Here is a 17,746-nt window from a genome sequence, read left to right as displayed (position 1 = left end):
ACCCCCCTCATGATTTCATTCTAATTGACACACGCGTGCTAATTACCGACAGTCATTAAATCCCTCTGCAAGCGAGCACGAGACGGCTCGGGATAGGTCGCGCAAGAACCTCGCGATTCACGGCCCCGAATCACCTGATATATCATCTTCTAAGCGCCCGTTGGACTTGCTACGTTAACGAAGCAACGATTCCGCTAAATCCGTCCTCGGGCTTGGCGAGGCTGAATTCGCGGCCGAGGATGAGGATGTTACTTTTTGTCACGTCACCGTCGGCGTTCCCCGTCCTCTTCGTCGCCAGCGGAGAGAAGGAGAGAGGTCTACAGGCAGAGGGGGGAGGCAATAAAAAGCCAGAAAAAGGTCCGAGGCTGCATACCTTACATAGTCGCACGCCTCCACGCGACTCGCGTCCTGCGAATCGTCGCGGTGCTCCGCTCTGTTCCCGCTAACGGTCGCAACAGTCTAGGTATCTCTTATCAACCGGCACTTTCAATCTGTTATCTTCTACCCCCCGCCCCCCCCCCATAAACATGACTCATGTATGAAAGAAGCTAATTCCCTTTAATTCACGAAAAAAGTTCTCACGCAAAGATTGTGAAATCATCTTTGCTAATTCCAATCTTTGCTAATTCCAATTGTACCTTTAATTCACGAAAAACATTAAAAACATTCTCACGCAAAGATTGTGAAATCAACTTTGCTAATTCCAATTGTACTCTCGTTCTGCGTTCGAACACTGATTCCTCTGTCACTTTTTATACTTGACATTCCTTTATTGGCCACAAATCAATTCAGTGTTCAGATTTTCAGCTTCGGTTTTAAGGAAATACCGGGCATCATAAAATAAGATAATAAGGCTAAAATAGCTCCGACGACCTGTCAATTTCGCTATCTTTCGTGTACAGAGACATGGTCGCTCAGTGTGCCTATGGGTAGAGGGGAAGGGAGAATTAGCTTCCAGACGCGACCGCGTCTGTTGATCTGTATGCGAGGAGACGTTTTAAACAAAACTTCATTGCGCTGACTCGCCTCTGACACCCCGAGGCAAATTGATCCATGAATGGCCGACGTTCAACTGCTTCTAAAGCAGTGGACGCCCATCGAAAGCCGTCATTGTACGTGCCCGATGCAATTAGGCAAGGCTGTGGAGTTGAATTGGTTAGAGATGGAAGGAAATGTCGCAAGATAAGGTCGAATGGCCGTGCGTCAGGGGTTCTTAACTCGGGGAGCGCGCACCCTCGAGTCTCCGGGGAGTTCAATCGGTCCCCGATAATGCCGCGCGTGGAGATGATTTTTCGGAAGTCGTTGAGGTAGCAGCCAGGCTACAGGATACCATTACGCGTCGTTTATCTCGGCGCGATGCCCCTCCTGAAACGCTCCACCCACGATCGCAAATTCGCGCCTCGATCCTCCGCCCGCCTTTTCCCTCGCGGTGGGCGCGAGGCCGTAATTCTGGAGGCGAAATAAGAGAAGCGGAGGCAGCTTTCAGTGATTCCTTAGGCTGGGTGCTTAGCGACAGGCTGGCCGGCCGCTGAGGAGAGTCTCGCCGCGCTTACGAGGGTCGTTCGTCGTCGATCAAATCCTCCGCCGTCTGTTGCAGCGTGTTGCGCGTAGCTCGGGGATCGCGTGCGGCTCGTACGTCCCGCCGGGAAAACTCGTCATGACCGTCACGAATAGAAACCCAAGGCGAGCGCTGCCTCCATTTGCTCTGTTTCTCGGGCAGACGTCTCGCGGATGCGGCCAGCCACGGGGTGAGCCGGCAAGAAGCGAAATGAGGGTACGACAACCGAAAGAGGGGAGCGCACGCCGGCCACCGGCTAGGTACCACTATTATCTGTGCGAGAATGCCAAGGTCAACCTCATTCCGAGGCAACGGTGGCTGGTATCGGTGCGCGTACCAGATCGCTGATATCCTTCCGCCGTGCAGCGACCTGCTTTATCGATTTCCACGGACTTCTTGGAGTTCTTCGGGAATTACGCGCCCGGCGTGCTTCGACCATTAACTCTCGTCTGGGCGATAAAGGGTAGATCCCGACCCCTCCTAAATATCAAGCTACACGTGAGAACCTAATTTAAAAGTTTATCTCCAGGTGTACACCAATGAAATTATTATAGCATGGGGAAAAATCGCCTAGCGTCACACGAGTGGTTCAGCTATCACCCGTCCAAGTGTCTAACGACCTAATTTCGGTAAAGACAGTTCCCTATACGTTTCTCAGACACGTGTAGGACAATAAAATTGGGTCTACTTGTGCTGAAAGCTATCCACCCTCGATGATCCAACACTGAGAAAACTTAGTTTGAAGATTTTAATTTTTAAAGTAAAGTAGCTTTATTTCCACTGGGTATATTTTACTTCTTGTTATTGCTTTACATTTTTTTAGTGGGTTCTTTAATAATGAGTAGTTTAAATTTAAATTTTCTGTAGCTTTTGTTTTTTAAGCTTGAAATGGAACTATGGCTTGGTAGTTGTAACAATTGAATAATCTAAGAGTTCTTCTACGGGTTGATAATGTTTTGCAAAATAAAGAACGGGATATTATGGAATCCATGCTGCGTTTACTAATTTCTTGAGGGTCGCTGGCTTTCCGCATAACTAGCGGAAGAGCCATTAGATGTACAGTGGAGAGGAACTGCTAGAAGAAAGGAACAGGTGGCTCGCTATTCAACTTTCGCACGCGACTAGCCGAGGTCGCGCGGATAAAAGTTGCTATGAAAAGTAACCGGCACTTGCGCAGGTGCGCGCAGGACGAGCATTCGGCGCGGCCGCCGTCGCCGGGCTCTACGGGAGCCCGGCCGAACAGCTACAACCGTTATCACCGGCCACTTTTGACATCCAAGAAAACCACAAAAACCGCAGCTCCGATGCCTCCTATCGCGGAACACGGAAGACCTTCGATACGCGGAAGAACAGCGCGCCGTCTTCGAGGGCGACAGGGGCATGCGACTTCTTCCCCACGGAAGACTATCAACTGGTAGACCGGCGTTGTTTCGAGATAATGGGTTTACGGCTCGAAAAAGAGAACAGGGGCGCAGGGAGGAAGACAGTGACGGAGTCTTGGCCGCAACGGAAATCAGGGGAACTGAAATATTGAGAATAAGGGACGCCGAGGTCGTTGGCTAGAGAGACGTGGCTGCAACCTTTCATATTCCCTCAAGTTTCTTGGTTTAATGAAAAAATTTCCGCGTTTTAAAGAATTCTTTTAATTCGTATTGTTACTATTCATCGCGCGTCTATGCGGCTTTCCTCTTTTTGCTTTTTAATAATTTCCTCGCAAAGGGATGCACTGGAGGCATTGAATCGCCCGTTGAATTTTCAATCTAGTTGTTGATTCCTCCGCGGAATATTCCCGCTGAATGCGATCCTACATTTCGTTTCTCTGTTCATTAATCTAGGCTTCCGCCCATTCAAACCCGCTCCTTTTAATTCTTTACATTTTACTAATGAACGCCCCCATTGACTCGCGTTGTTCCCGATTATTAACGAGACGGGGGGAATTGTGTTGCTAGGTCACCGACGCCTGTAACAGTGTGAAACAGGTTTAATTAACAACGGAGGAATGGAGATTCTGCTTTATCATTAATATTTAAGTCGTACGTGTCACGCTCTCCTTTCGAGTGCCTTTCTTCCTCTGCTTCACGCGGCAGAGATCCTTTCAAATCTATGCTCCACGGTCGTGAATAGTACAGCAGTGGTTCTAGCAATGAAATCAATTTTTTATTCCGCGCGGCAGAATCGTCGCGTCAAAGTTTGATGCCCCTTGGAAGAAGACACCGCTCGTTAGGTCTCCTTGGCCAGCGCTGAATCAGTGTCCTTTCCTTTCCACTTCTGCTCCATTTAATCTTTTACGGCGACTAAAATAGTCGGGGTTTATTCCTCTCTCGTGCACGGTAGCTGATACGATTCTTCGCGGACTCGTTCAGAGCACGTTCCAGTCGACACGCTGGATCGCTCCTCCATTTTTCAGCGCCCTGAAAGAGACCTCTGCCGCGCTGGACCAGCAGCCGAAACACCTACAGTCGCCAATAATTAATCCCAGTTACCTTAAAAGGTTCAGCAACAAATTTCCAATCTTCCCCGGTCAATCACCCAACATTCTTTCGACTATAAATCCCCTTAAACACCTGTTCCACTCAAGCATCCCTCAAACTCGCGCGCGGAGCAAAGAAAGCAAACTTCCAAGCGGCCAATAATTCACCAGCCACTATAAAGTGTTAATTAAGACAGGGGGCAGGGCCTCCACTATCTAATCGAATTTCCCAACTACGGATCCACTTGCACAGCTGCTACACTGCATCCCTTCGATCTATCAATAAAGAAGGCAAAGGAAACGGACCGGCGAAGAATAATTCACCGGCCACTGCGAGGGGTTAATTAAGATGGCCACGTTCTGAGCAGCCAGCTAATGCTCGCGAAGAAAATTCCTGGCACTGCGCGAAGGTGGTGTCGCGTCGGTGTGCGCTCTGAAGAGCTGTCAGAGTGGTTTTCAAGGCGATCAGTAGCGAGGACGGTCCACTTCGCGTCTCGCTCGAGAGACTTCCTCTCATCGAAGGCTGCCGAGTAAATAAAAGGTTCAATGGGCCGCTCGGTCGTTTCGGGACGACAGGAAAATACCTCGAATTCCGCTGGTCCCGCCTTCCCTCTCCGTCCCTCCGATCGCGAGGCGTCTCTTCTTCGCGCGCGGCCGTCTTGTTTCGCTTTTTCTTCCCGCCGTAAAGAGCCGGCGGCAGCGAGCAACAACCGTGGAAGAGGAGAAGGAAGACAGTCCGCGGAGCTGATCGTTCCCTCGTCTACGGAGGTCGAATAACATCCACGGAGATCCGGGGAGAGGAGAAGTCGGAGGGTGTATTGTACCACGGTGCGGAATGAGCGCGAAAGGGGTTCGAGTCGAACGTGGAATTCGCTTCGGAAATGAGATCCGAAAACTCGTTTCCAAGTTGGTGGAAAAATTTAATTCTCCGCCCGAACACGACGACGCTTTTACGGCGGGGGTAGCGTTACGCAATGGCGGCGAACCGGGGCGAGAAGAACTTGGTCCTTAACTGACCATTCAGCGCGCAACTCGACTCAACAATTTCTTCATCGTTTCGTGCGGTATTTCTAGCGACTCGTGGGTAGGAAGAAGTGAAGATTGAATTGGCGGGAGAAGAATGGGAAGGCTAACATCGGAATGGTAAGAGGCTTAAGGGAGTCGGGTCATTTCGAAACCATCCTGCGAGAGTAATTCCTGCAGCCGCGTTCCAGAGGATATTGAAACACGCGGCGACTGGTTATCTCGAAGTCGACGATTAAAGAACGATCTTCTTTCTCGTGTCTCTTCGGGGGACAGAGGGGCGGGTCGTTGAGGAGGGCTTCCTTTTAAATCAGGACACGTCAAAAGGAGCTGGCCGGCTCATACAAAGTTTGCATCTCCCGACACACAGGCGCGCACTTTCTCGAATGCACAGTTATCTCCGACACGGAACTCGCGCCCTTTCTTTTTTTCACCGCGGCCTCGCAAATCACGCTGTAGGAAGCATGTTAAAGAACGGAGCTTCGAGTCAGCCGTGTACCCCGATTTTAATCGCAATGATTTTTCACCGCAAGCGGCCCGCCACGCGCACGGCCACACGCGATCCCTTGCGCGCACTTTAATCGCGGGAATATTTAAAACGGCCGAATGTTATTTATACACATCGTGTCCCTCGGGGGCGCGATTATCGCCGGCCGTATCCACGGCAACTGGAATATCGTCAAACGTTCGTTTCTTTCCACGCGCATGATGCTCGAGGCAGCTGTCTTCCGTAAACTGTGCCACGAACTCGCCGTCACTAAAGTTCCTTGAAATACGCGGAGGACTTTATTTAGAAGCATCCTACAAAATGTTTCATTACAATTAGGTACATCGGCATTTCCAAGTCCCTCCCGAACTCTACCACCCCCGCCAAGCAATCGAAGCAGTCGATATAGAAACTTACGACACGTTCCAACCGCGTTCAAGCTGCAGCCTCTATTAGCCAGCGATGTACCGCCTAATAGAGGCGAAAATGGCGCGGCTTATCGTTAAGAATATCAGTATCTACCCCGTAATCTATGCAGGGGGGCGTTATCGTTCGGCGAGGATCGCTGAAAGCCAGGCTTGAGCGAACCTAGCAAATTGGCCAGCTGGTATCAAGCGTCTCGACGCCCTTGAATCCGTTGCGCTAAGACCTCCCGATTAATTCGCCGGTGTCTGTCCTCTCCCAGCATCTTTCCCCAAAAGCGCGGACGGCGGAGAGGAAGGCGGGAGGGAGGGTGGCGAAAGGAAGAGGAGCTGCTCTTACAACGCGAGGCCACTCGCGAGTTTCACGAACGACGGCGTTCTTAATTCACCGGAAGGTGTTTAAAGTTTAATCCGAAGAGTGCCATTAGGATTGACTAAACGCTCTGTCGCAGGCCGGGCGTAAAGTTCCAAGTGCAAAGTCTACTCTGTTCCCAGCTTCCGAGGCCCTCTCTCTGCCCGAAGAAGTTGCCCGTCGCCGTTCTCGGTAATCCCAGGAAAAAGAATCCATCCCAGTCCCCACTGGCAGCAGCGGCCAGCCAAGCCTTAGGCGGCAGCCGTCAGACAACAGGAAGATGCTTTTAGGTTCGCGGAGGATCCCCGAGGCGGAACCGTCGCGACGGCTCCTCCGGGCCTCCTTCGTCGACCAAGTTTGGGAATCGCGAGAACGACTGGCGTATCATGCCACACGATTTCGGGTGGTCAAGAGTTTTCTGATATATTTTTGATTCCTACTTTGGGTACAATTGGTCCAGGATTATGCTGGATGATTTAACACACACAGATTTAAGGACGGAAAGTCCTTTTGTGCTCCAACGATGAAGCGGAACAATAATGTCAATCTTTGAAAAGAATACATCGTAAGACTCTTTTGTGCTTTTTTTTCCAAGGGATTGACGCTCGGCGCTCGCGTGTGGAAAAGAATGGCGCGAGTTTCTTTTCACGGCAGCGGGGTTCGAAGAGCGCATGTTAAGGCGAAGGTAAACGGGTTACGCTGCTCAAACCGAACTTATAAGTTTGAAACGGCGATGAATTATTCAAGGAGACACTCGGCTGAATAATTGATACACATGGGAAGTCAATGGTCGCGTATACTTATGCGCATGTGGGTACGTATACTCGCGAGTCACTTCTCGAGAATGAGTGCACTCTTCCAGCGTTTAGTCGCACGTGCAATTTTCCAAACGTTCTATTTCACCCTCGATTAATCGCGCGGCTTCGAGAGGGGGAAAGTGTGTCGCACGAAGCTCGCTCTGTTCTTGGAGATCGATTGCGTTTTATCCGCCACGTGGCCATTTTTTATAGCCTTAAACGAGTGCAATGAGCGGCACTTTCTAAATGCTCACTTTTCCGCTGATAACTTCCCAGATACCGCAAAGTTTTGTTCCGGCTATATCCGCATTCCGGAAGATTGAAATTACGGGATGCTCGAGCCTGAGGTTTCGGGCACATGGCTGATGACAAGCATTCTGCGGGCTGACGGAATCTCAATATTGGACTGTCATTAATTGAGCAGTGACGAGTGCTCGTGGCGCAAGTCAATTTCCTCGTATTCGGAGAAAATATAGAATCTTGTCTCAAAAATACAATTCAATTGAGGAACTTATAGGAAGAGGGGTGCAGCTACAATCTTTACAGTTTTTGAGTTATAACCAGTAATATACGTAAAAAAAATCTTTGATGAAAATGAGCGATTTACTGCAAATCTGGAATCTATTTTGTGCAATATTTTTATTTTGGGCAGCTGCAGATTTTATGAGAAAAAAAGATATTTTTCAATTAGCGTTCTCTTTTCAATGTTAAGTGAAAGCAATCGTTTTTAAAACAGTTTTTTTTAATCTAATTTTCTCGAAGATGGTAAAGCTAGAGCTGCACCCTTCTTGCTGCAAGGTCCTCAATGGTATCAGAAATATGAAGACATAATTCATTCTCATTTTCTTGCGATCTTAACACACCACAGAAACACAGAAACAGAGCGCGATAAATTGAAGTGGTAGCTAAACAGCTGTTTGTCGCGAGGTTCTTTAAACGAATAAAATAATAAACGGATGCTTTGGCTGTGATAATTGTTGCTTGGTAGCAGCCCCCGACTACCTCCAGCCTGTAATTTCGACGTGTATCGATACCCTGTTATTTGAATTACATTATTCAACTTGCTATACATAATTCATTCCATGTTTTCCCCGGCTGCTAGCTGCGCCGCGTATTACACGCGAATTTTGTACCTGACTGATCGCTTTAAACGCGTCGCGCACCGTTGAATCCGCGTTAACCCTATCGCCCTGTTTCCTCCGAAAATTCGCCGAAAGCAAGGGCAGTCGAACAAGAGTATCGCGGCGCGATGATCTCCCGTTTCCTATTTCGCGGACAATGACGGGCGAGCGCGTATCGCGTACAAGATTCGCTCGTGGCCAAAAATTTCCGAAGATCGATCGCTCATGGGGCGCGATACGATGCTAATGTCGCGGGGATCTCGCCCGTGTATAATTGAAAATTGCCATTAATCATTTGTTATTACTTTAAACGGCGGAGTGCTTAAAGTTATACATCGCGGGCGTGCCGAGGAATTTTAAAAAGCGGAGACCGCGATGAGCTGAATTTCAAGGAGGCGAGCGAGGCAGGGGGAGCGATTTACGAGAGTAAAGTAAAGCTACCCAAACGGCTACTGAGCCCTCGTTCTTCGACTTTCGTTGTCTCTCCAGAGGCTCGGAGAGCAAGAGCACTGCTCCTCGCGGTTTTCAGAGAAACTCACGCGCCTGAACCAGCTGAAGACTTACCGGAGGGACATGCCGCGGAACTGATCCTCACCTCGATATTCCGGTACTTCGAAAGGCTGTATCAGTTAACAGGAATGAAAGGAACAGTGTAAAGTTAGACTTCAAACGAGAGACATAGGAGTAGTCGTGCTCCAAGTGGCAATTTCAGGATTCATTCCCGTCGAGCTTATTAAACGAGGCACCCATGCGAGAGCACACAAGAATAGTTGCCAAAATTGCGTTCCTCGTAAGGTTACGAGACTTCCGCAGGCAGTGAAGACGAGCTTCCATTTTCTGGCGCAACAGAATTAAATAGAAAACGCGAATCGTGGCCACTTGCGCTTCTTCCCTAGTAGTGGGGACCAGGCTTCTTTCTATAATTATTCGTGGAAGAAGCGGGGCTCGGGATTCTCGAGGATGGCGCGAACGGTGCATCGGCTTTAAAGGGCGGCGCGCCAGTTCTAGTTTCCAGGTGAAACCTACGGGCGGTTGTACGCTGCGAGCGTGGGGGCACGATCACGTACAATACCTCGGACAAGATCCCCAGTGAGCCGGCACTTTCGTCGATCTATTAGTCGCTCAATTACCCAAAATACTCCGAGATACGCGCATCGGGTACAAAGTCCTCGGGCAGTATTCGATACACTTCCGGCAACGGGGACGATAATGGGTATCCCCGATCGCCTTCGGCTCCTTGGGACCCAAAGGATTGAATAAACCATGTGTACGTCGAGGAATTTCCAGTGGGAACCGACTTTCGTCTGTGTGGCACCTCACTGATTCGTTCGAGTAAGTAGAAGAGGTGAGGAATTGAAAATAAAGTTTCGGCAAACCGGCCGAGTCGTCCGGAAGGGTAGAAGTAGACTTTGGAAGTAGACTGGGAATTAGCGAAGCTGGAGGGTACTAGTGGGCTAATGTGCTGCGAACTTAAAATGACTGAAGCGGAGGAATAAGTGAATTTCTACAGAAATTCGTATCATTACGAGTGGAGGACCGGAATCCTACGATCTGGGTGCAGCAATTAAGCTGTCACTTTCGTCGGTTCATTACTCGATCAATTACCCAAAACGTTACGGGCACGTGTGTACGGTGGGAAGCAGCCTTTGGGACGCTTCTGATACACATGCAGCATCAGAGTCAATAATTGAAGGAGTTGATCTACTCTAGCCCTGCTAGCTCTCCACGTCTGCCCCTTTGCAGTTACATTCTGCTTGCAGTGCGCTTCGAATCCGTAAAACATTTTTATATATTATAAGGAAGTTCAATAGTTACAGGTAGTTTGTGTAGGTTTCAGACAAATTTCTAAATTATTAAAGACTGTTTACCGAGTCGTGTTCAAAGACTGCCTCGTTACCGTCGCGGAGTTAAATGTAAATGACAATTTCCACGGTATAAGACGAACTTCTGCTGCGAAATAGTCCAAGGAGCATCGATAAGGTTGTTTTCGTTGGCCCTCCCTCGGCAAGGTTGATTTTACCGAGTAATTAGCAGGGTACCTAGCGCGAGGAGCCATCCGGGGAATTCTGATGTCGAACTAAGCGCTGCAAAGGGTCCTTTTCAACGTTTCAAGTTGTTATCTCTATGATGAAGAGGACGTCGAAGGAGTAACGAGTGCTCCTTCGGTCTATCAGCCACCGGAAATTCTAAAAAGGAACCTTTGTCACGGTTTGCATGGCAATCTCTGTGGCGGTTCAGGAAGTCACGATGAGCTTCCACAGCTCATTTTCGATTAATTACTTTATATTCTCTGCCCATCTGTACGCACCTCTACCTTCAGAAGCTTTGCCTTAGAAAATCGACTTTCAGTTCCCATCTACGCAAAAACACCTTCCCTTTAGCAACAAGCTTTCGACCGTCTTTATAACGCATCGCACCCAGATTTAAATCAACTCCATGGGGATACCGCTACGCGTCTGGTATCCGAGCCCGAAAGATTGTGCCATTTGGCCAGCGCGGATTCAGTACCGAGAACGACAAAGTCACGATGACGAGAACTAAGCGATGCAAGGTCCGCTCGTTGTTAAGGGACGGTTCTCCATTTCCTGATTCATATCTGCTGCGCAACGACCATTTTTTAAAGTCATCCGGGACCGTCAGGCCTCTCTTCGAAGATCCCGATGGCCCCCGTGCTGAAAACGACGTACACGGTCGGGCAATTTTTGCTCTGCACCGTATCGATCCCCTCGCAACTGTACCCTGATGAACTCATTACACCGCGAATCTCTAGGCAACATTCCCCCTGTACCCTAGAAAATAAAGCACCGCGAGAAACCCGGCACTGGCCAGAGGAGAACGTACCGGCGACCACTGTACCATAATCGTCGGAGTACCGATTTCTCCTTCTACCGCTAAGACGAGGATTGAATTAATCGATCCGAGGCAGCGTCATCCGCCGTGAAATCAGGTCCTCGGTAATCTGATAAGCCACTCCGGAAGGGGAGGGACGAGGTCCTGGATACAGGCGGGCCTCCATTTTCCTCCCGCAGGAGTCACGTCCTCTTGACTCGATATCTGTGAAGCGGCTTCCCCGGTGTTGTTCCTGGCTGAACGGAGGGAACTGATGGGATTTTTGCAGAAGCTTGCAGGAGGACGTGTCAACGACCGGGCGATTGCAGTCCAATCCCTCACGGTATAACAGGTCCCGGACTCCAAGGATCCTGCCTTCTCTTCGTGCTTGCTCCGTTGCGTGCTCGAGAGACCTCGTGGTCCCGTGCATTGATTCTTTACTGCCCAATTAGCGAGGCCAATTCATTATAACGTAATCCTCCGTTGCGCGGTTCCTCTGTCGGCCTGGTGCTTCGAAAATCGATAATGCGAGAGGCTCGTCTCCTCCGTGGCTAATAGCTCCTTCGTCATTGCTAATAGGTATTGCTGATACTGGCTCCTTTGACGCGTGTCAATTACGCGTTTGGCGTTTTTTTCTCTCGCGTGTACAGGGGAGGAAGGAATTTCCTATAGCTGCGATCTATGTTTTTAGGGATGAAACGATTACATTGCGAGATGAACGAGGAACGAAAGTTGTTCCCCGATTCAATCGCAAGGACCATGATCCCAGGCAGACGAGGCGTTGCGGGAAGTCTCGGTGTTGGCACGAAAATCAAGGCCGCGCCAGATAATCGGGGGTGTAATGAAGATTGACGATCCGATAGCGGATAACGACCTAAACGTACGGGGTATTACTTGCAGCGGGTGCAGCGGCTAAAGAAAATGTCAAGGTCATTAGCCGCGAGATAAGCATTGCCAGCAGCTTCTCGCGAATTATGATTCCTCGTCAGGGAGCACTTTCATTAAGCTCGGTGTTCGGCCTAAGCGGCCCCCTGATTGCTACGGAGGCGCGTGTGACGCGCTTAACGAACCTTTTAATCATCTTACTCGGGCGCTAATGTATCAGCGTAAACACCGGGGACCACACTTTTCACGCCGATGTCGGGGGATGATTCCGATGAAACTGATAGAGGATGTTACTCAAGCGAAATTAGGGGCTGTTTAAGTCATCATTTTGCTGGTTTCGAATTTATTTAAAAACCACAGACCATTAAAGTTGGCAAAAAAGTATACTTATTACTCCTCAAATTAAGACATCCTAAGTCTTGCTTAGAGTTTTCTAACAGCCACAATCATCTGTCCTCCACCTGTCTTTGGTACATAATCACGGCCTCCGAGTGTGCAAACCCAATTACCGGGATTATATAAGTCGCAGCTAGAGATAGCCACCTGACCACACTAAACGTCGATCCGTGTTAGTGGGTGAGGAAGGTATCCCGATCCTTAGACACCTCAACCACGCAGGCAAGGGGAAATTCCCTTACGAACCCCCGTACTAAGAAGCAACGCCACAAAACGCTCCTAGACGAGGCTCTTCCATAGTCCCGGCCATGTTCAGCCAGCTCAAGCACTAAGGGAGCGCCACTGCACTTCCCGGGGACCTGTTTCTGGGGAAGAATCAGCCAGGAAAGAAATCCCAGGCTCTGCAGGGCGATTTGATGGTGACAGGTCCATTCCACGGTCGCAACTGTTCCCGATAACGAGAATGGCGAGTGTTTTTAATTGCTACCGTTCACCGGCAGTGACGTCGACGGTGGGGAAAAAATTGGCGAAATTAAAGGACGACGCAGCCGGCACGCAACCCCCGCGCGGACCCCTTACGTTTTCATTTAAGCTCGCGAGTACACCGGCGAAAAGTAATTTGTCCGGTGGCGCACGTGAAAGAAGTGAAATTGCAAGAACGCTCTGTAAGGCGCCGTCGGACACGGGCGCAGCCGTATAATGGATACGTTTTGCTACGCCGCGTTCTAATTGCCAGGCTCGCGCGAATCGCGCTGAAAATACCGTGTCGCCAGACGGAAGGGGGCAGAACACGCGAAGGCAACTAATTGGCTACGTTTGTTATGCCTTTGGGAAGACTTAAGGGGATAACTGTTCCTCGGTGCGATCAAACGGCACCACCGCGCCATTTTTAGCCACCCTTAGTTCACGGTTGTTCGAATCTCCCGCCAATTCGACGACGGAACTGCGCGCCCGAACGCGCGGCGCACATTTTCACGCCGCTCGTCCATTTACCTAGGCGAAGCGCAGTTGCTTCCTTTTAATTAATTATCCAATTAAAAGTGAAGGGAAGCAAGTTCGCTGCTCCTCGACGAAGCATCCGCGGCGGAATATTAATTTGTAATATTTACGCGCTGGCCCGAGAGGGGATTTAATTATCGACACTTCGATGTTAAGTTTCGTAATTAGGAATACTAATATCATCGACCGAGAGTTTTCTGGAAACAGAGACGGGGAAAGATTTAAGGCGAACCTCTTTTGGAAGCAGTCAAAAGCAAAGGGGCACAGCGCCGAGGATTTATGTGCCCATAACTCAACAGGTTGCAATTTTGAGCGCAACGCGGTGGTAGCGTGCTCAAGAATCCGTCAATTAACGGAATTTATCGACTTTCGTTGGACACTACCGATTCACCATCTCGTGCGTCCATGAAATTGCATCAGAACGTAGGAATTGAGAGAATACGTTACCCAATAAAGTATTATCCGTCTAACTTATCCAGCTTCGAGTTATTACCAACTTTATCACTCTATTGACAACATTCCAGTGAAACTGCGCCACCGGCAAATGAAGTTTTCAGGTCCGAGGTAACAATAGTCAGCAGTCGGCAACAATCCACGACCGACGCTTCCGTTTAATCGACAGTGGCGACGCTTATGGAAGCCCCTTGCTTTGCATAATTGCCGCTTATGCACGTTCAACAACGGGGAAGAGGGGGGGTGGGGCGTCCTCGGCTACCGGATGGGGTTGCTGGATGGTTGCACCGTGTTTGTGGTGTTTCCGCGATGCGTCGAGTACTTGCCACGTAGTTGCAGCTCGAAATGGTAACACTAATGGCGGCCCAACAATGCGACGAGCTGCAAACCAGGACTCCCGGCTTTATTGGGTCGCCGTATTCCCCTCGCGGACCTCGTCCTCGTTCCTTTTTCCCTTCGCTCCTCTTTCCTGTCTGACGATCCACGCGCGTACGTACGTATGCAGCGAAGCGTACGTGCATGACCCATTTTCCCTTCACGTTTCATTTACCATGGGCGAATATCTTCGAACTAGGCACCGAGAGATAATTCGCGATCGAGTTTCCTTCGACTCCACGCTTCTTTTCGGTGGTGCTGACATACGGGCGTCAACGGTTCTCGAGAATCGTCGCTCCGCCGTGGATGGTATTAGATCGGAGAAATCGCGTGCACGTGGGAAGCGGCTTTGCTAATGCCAGCGAGTGGTTCGAGGAATTACGATACGCTGTTCGATTAACTCATTACTGGTAAGATATCTCGCAGGAAACTGTCGAGTTTAACCTATTTTTTCGGCTCGTTCCTCCTCCCCACTTCTTAATTATAACCTGTACTTGCGAATGACTGAACGAATGACCCACTTTGCCGCTGTGCCACTACTCGGCGCGGCATCCGTGACACAGAGATGCACTAATTAGCAGTTTCCTGCGTGGCGTTCTAATTTCACTGCATCAGACGCTTTTGAAACGGTCGAATCGATAATTGCGCGTTGTTCGGCGAGCCTTGGATGCGATAATAGGCGTAGCTGGTTAAAAATGCCATTGCTAATGGCGCGGTCGGTAAGTCGCGGGGAGGCATGAAGGCGTTGTAAATCTAAAATAATCTGAAAGAGATTTCGCTCGGCTCCGCGGGACGCATCAAGAACTTGTGACGCGTGTGCACGATTTATTCGCAGAGCGTATCTGAACGCCGAGTAATATCCTGCACGCGCCTCTGTCTTTCCGGTGTGTCGGGCGCAATCTGTCCTGGATGACGGCGATGCGCTATTGCAATATCACCAAGGACAACTTGCGACTCCCTTTTTATCCCCTCCTTTTTTCCATTACCCATCCGGCGCGCGTTACGCTGCAGGTTCTGTCGATCAGAGATATAAAGCGGATATGGAGGAATTTTTTACCGTCACCCGACATCTGTTGCGCGACAGACTCTCTGATGTTAGAGTCACGTCGTTCAACAGCTCGTAACCGCGTGCATAGAATTCATTTATAATGCCACGAATGAATCACGGTGCCCGTGCCAGTCATTCAATATGCCTCGGTGTTTTCATTTTGCAGCATGTAGGCACTCGGAGTTTTTATTTAAGAAGCGGAATATTCGACTTCCTTGTTAAACCATGATACAGGTTAGTTTACCCTATTTAAGAGTGTTACCGTTGACATTTCAAATTTCCCTTTCTACCACCTCGTCGTTAAACGCGAAACGGGAGGGGCTGGGAGAATGGGGAAGCGCACTGACCTGTTCTGCAGATTCGGTGATGAAAGAATGGCAATATTGTATGCTGAAGTGCGCTCTAGGCTCTCGCGCGAGGAAGCTGAATTGAGCGTGCTGAGGTTCACAGGTTGCGTACGAGATGCGCCTTAACGCGTGCGCCATTTGCACGCACTGAAACAGAGAAAACGGAAGGTACAGGTTAATAAATCTTCTTCCTCAGAGACAATTAATTTAATTATTATTAATTTCTTCGATTCCCTTCGCCGCGAGCGCTGCGCCAAAATGCGCGACGGCCCTTAGTCTTCTCGTAGGGGAAACCTGTACAAAACCGTATCCCATACTTATTCCTGAAAATTAATGAAAGAAGCCCACGCGCGATTAGCAATTGTTTTCTGCCATATTGAACTGTTAGTCAACAGATTCGTGACGAAATACGTACACTCCAGGGACTTATTAAATTTATTCTTTTTCACTTATTCTTTACTTAGCAGTCTTAACACTCGCGTTGACTTATCGTCTACAATTATTTATTAATCAGTGTGGAAATTAGTGAAAATCTTCCTTGTATATTAAGGAAAAACTTTGTCGCTGCACGTTATATGTACTTCAAAATTGCTTCGATACTTTTTAACGGTGAATATTTACTCAAGTTATCGCAATTTATGTTTAAAGAAATAATGATTTTGGACGATGAAAATTTTTTTGTTTATAATTTTTAGCTCGAATAGTAATGATTGGATAAACAAACTGCAAATAGAAAAAACGTGTGTCATGACCAGCTTTACAACACTATATTTTTTAAAATTCAGTTTAACAACATTTAATGTTCCAATCTTTCTTAGCGATTGAACAATAATTTTTCCAATTTTCGAGCGCTAGTCCCCTTATTGCCTCCAACCCTTCAATTATATTTTTGTCATTTCGCGTTGTTTATGAAATCATTTAATAAATACCGCTTTCATTACCCAGTTTGTTTTATAATTTAAAAAGTTATGGATCTAGGACCTTGAGTATACGATTTTGGACAGGTTTCCCCTACACGCGGGAACGTAGCTCATCTTGCATGCGTTACTTGAATAAACTCGCCGATCCTTCCGCGAAGCGTACACCCGATCTCTCATAAATATGCCAGCTTTCACATTTCCCGAAGAAACTCGGCCATGAAGCATGGCGGAGTCGCGTGCGCCTGAAAGCGCGACTACCGGAGAAGTTGACGCGTGGGAGACGAGTGTAAAGCTCGCAGGGTGAGTATTGTATCGGAGCATAAAAATAATCAAGCGCATCGGCAATTTTGCGTAACTGTCGTAAAGTTCGCGAATCAAACAACTTTCTCCGGGGTTCACTGTTCCGCGCGCCGCTCTCTCCCTCTATTTGCAAAACGGACGGTAATTGCCGGGCTTTTCGTCCCTTTTGAATACTAAATAAAAACGTCTACCGAATAATGATACGCCGCTCCGAAGGCAGGGGAAGGTCAGGAGATCAAAGCAGCTTGTTACGTTTCAGTCTGCCAGGAACCAGGAGCATTTCTCGAGCATAAAGTAGCGACGTCTCTCGCGACACCGTTCTCTCGCGCGTTATCTTCCGTTTTATGTGTATATACATGTACCGCGAGGCTCGTTGAATTTCTCTTTGCGATTTTATGCGTTCTTACTAGTTCTCGCCGTTTGCTCGCCCCCCGCGCAGCGTCACCCCTCTCTCCGTGCGTGTTCAAAAACTTTTGGTGCCCCTTTGAAGTGGATCGCGACGTCCCTCAGAGACCGGGCTTATCTATCCGGTGGTCGTTAGGCGATGGTCGTAAAAGGTGTACACTTCCGCTCGGTGAAGCAAATTATTCGTATTTTATATTCGGGGATGAAGCGCTTCTCGTCGTCGAAACGGTTCTAATAAGCCGCGGATGGAAGAGCGAGTAACCCCGAGCTCGATGAAACGAATCCCTGATAAGTTCAGCTGCAGAGGAGGTGGTCAAACGCGCTTCATTTTCAGAAAAGTATACTTCTCGCTGTTGAAAGAAAAGTGCTGGGGTATCATTGATTTACTCTTGATGATTCGCGCGACTGAACAGCGTTGAATTAACGAACTCCGTCGCGAGACGTAATGACTACTGTGCGAGACGTATTCTAAAAGGCCACAAGAAAATGGCATCCTCATTAAGCTGGATAACTCATAAATATCACTTAGGTGTATCAAAGTGTTTGATATATCGCTGCT

General features: G+C 48.8%; 1 protein-coding gene across 1 annotated transcript in view; it reads right to left on the bottom strand.

Annotated features, from left to right (window-relative positions):
* Window positions 1-17,746, bottom strand: part of LOC143371351 (uncharacterized) — a 176,515-nt gene that overhangs the window by 40,669 nt on the left and 118,100 nt on the right. Inside the window, exon 4 of the mRNA XM_076816463.1 lies at window positions 15,563-15,709. Coding sequence (XP_076672578.1) covers window positions 15,563-15,709 — 147 coding nt within the window. The remainder of the gene's footprint in view (window positions 1-15,562; window positions 15,710-17,746) is intronic.

This window comes from Andrena cerasifolii, chromosome 7 (assembly GCF_050908995.1).
Source record: "Andrena cerasifolii isolate SP2316 chromosome 7, iyAndCera1_principal, whole genome shotgun sequence".
Lineage (NCBI taxonomy): Eukaryota > Metazoa > Arthropoda > Insecta > Hymenoptera > Andrenidae > Andrena > Andrena cerasifolii.
The sequence above is the reverse complement of the archived record's forward strand: the minus strand, read 5'-3'. Positions and strand labels throughout refer to the sequence as shown.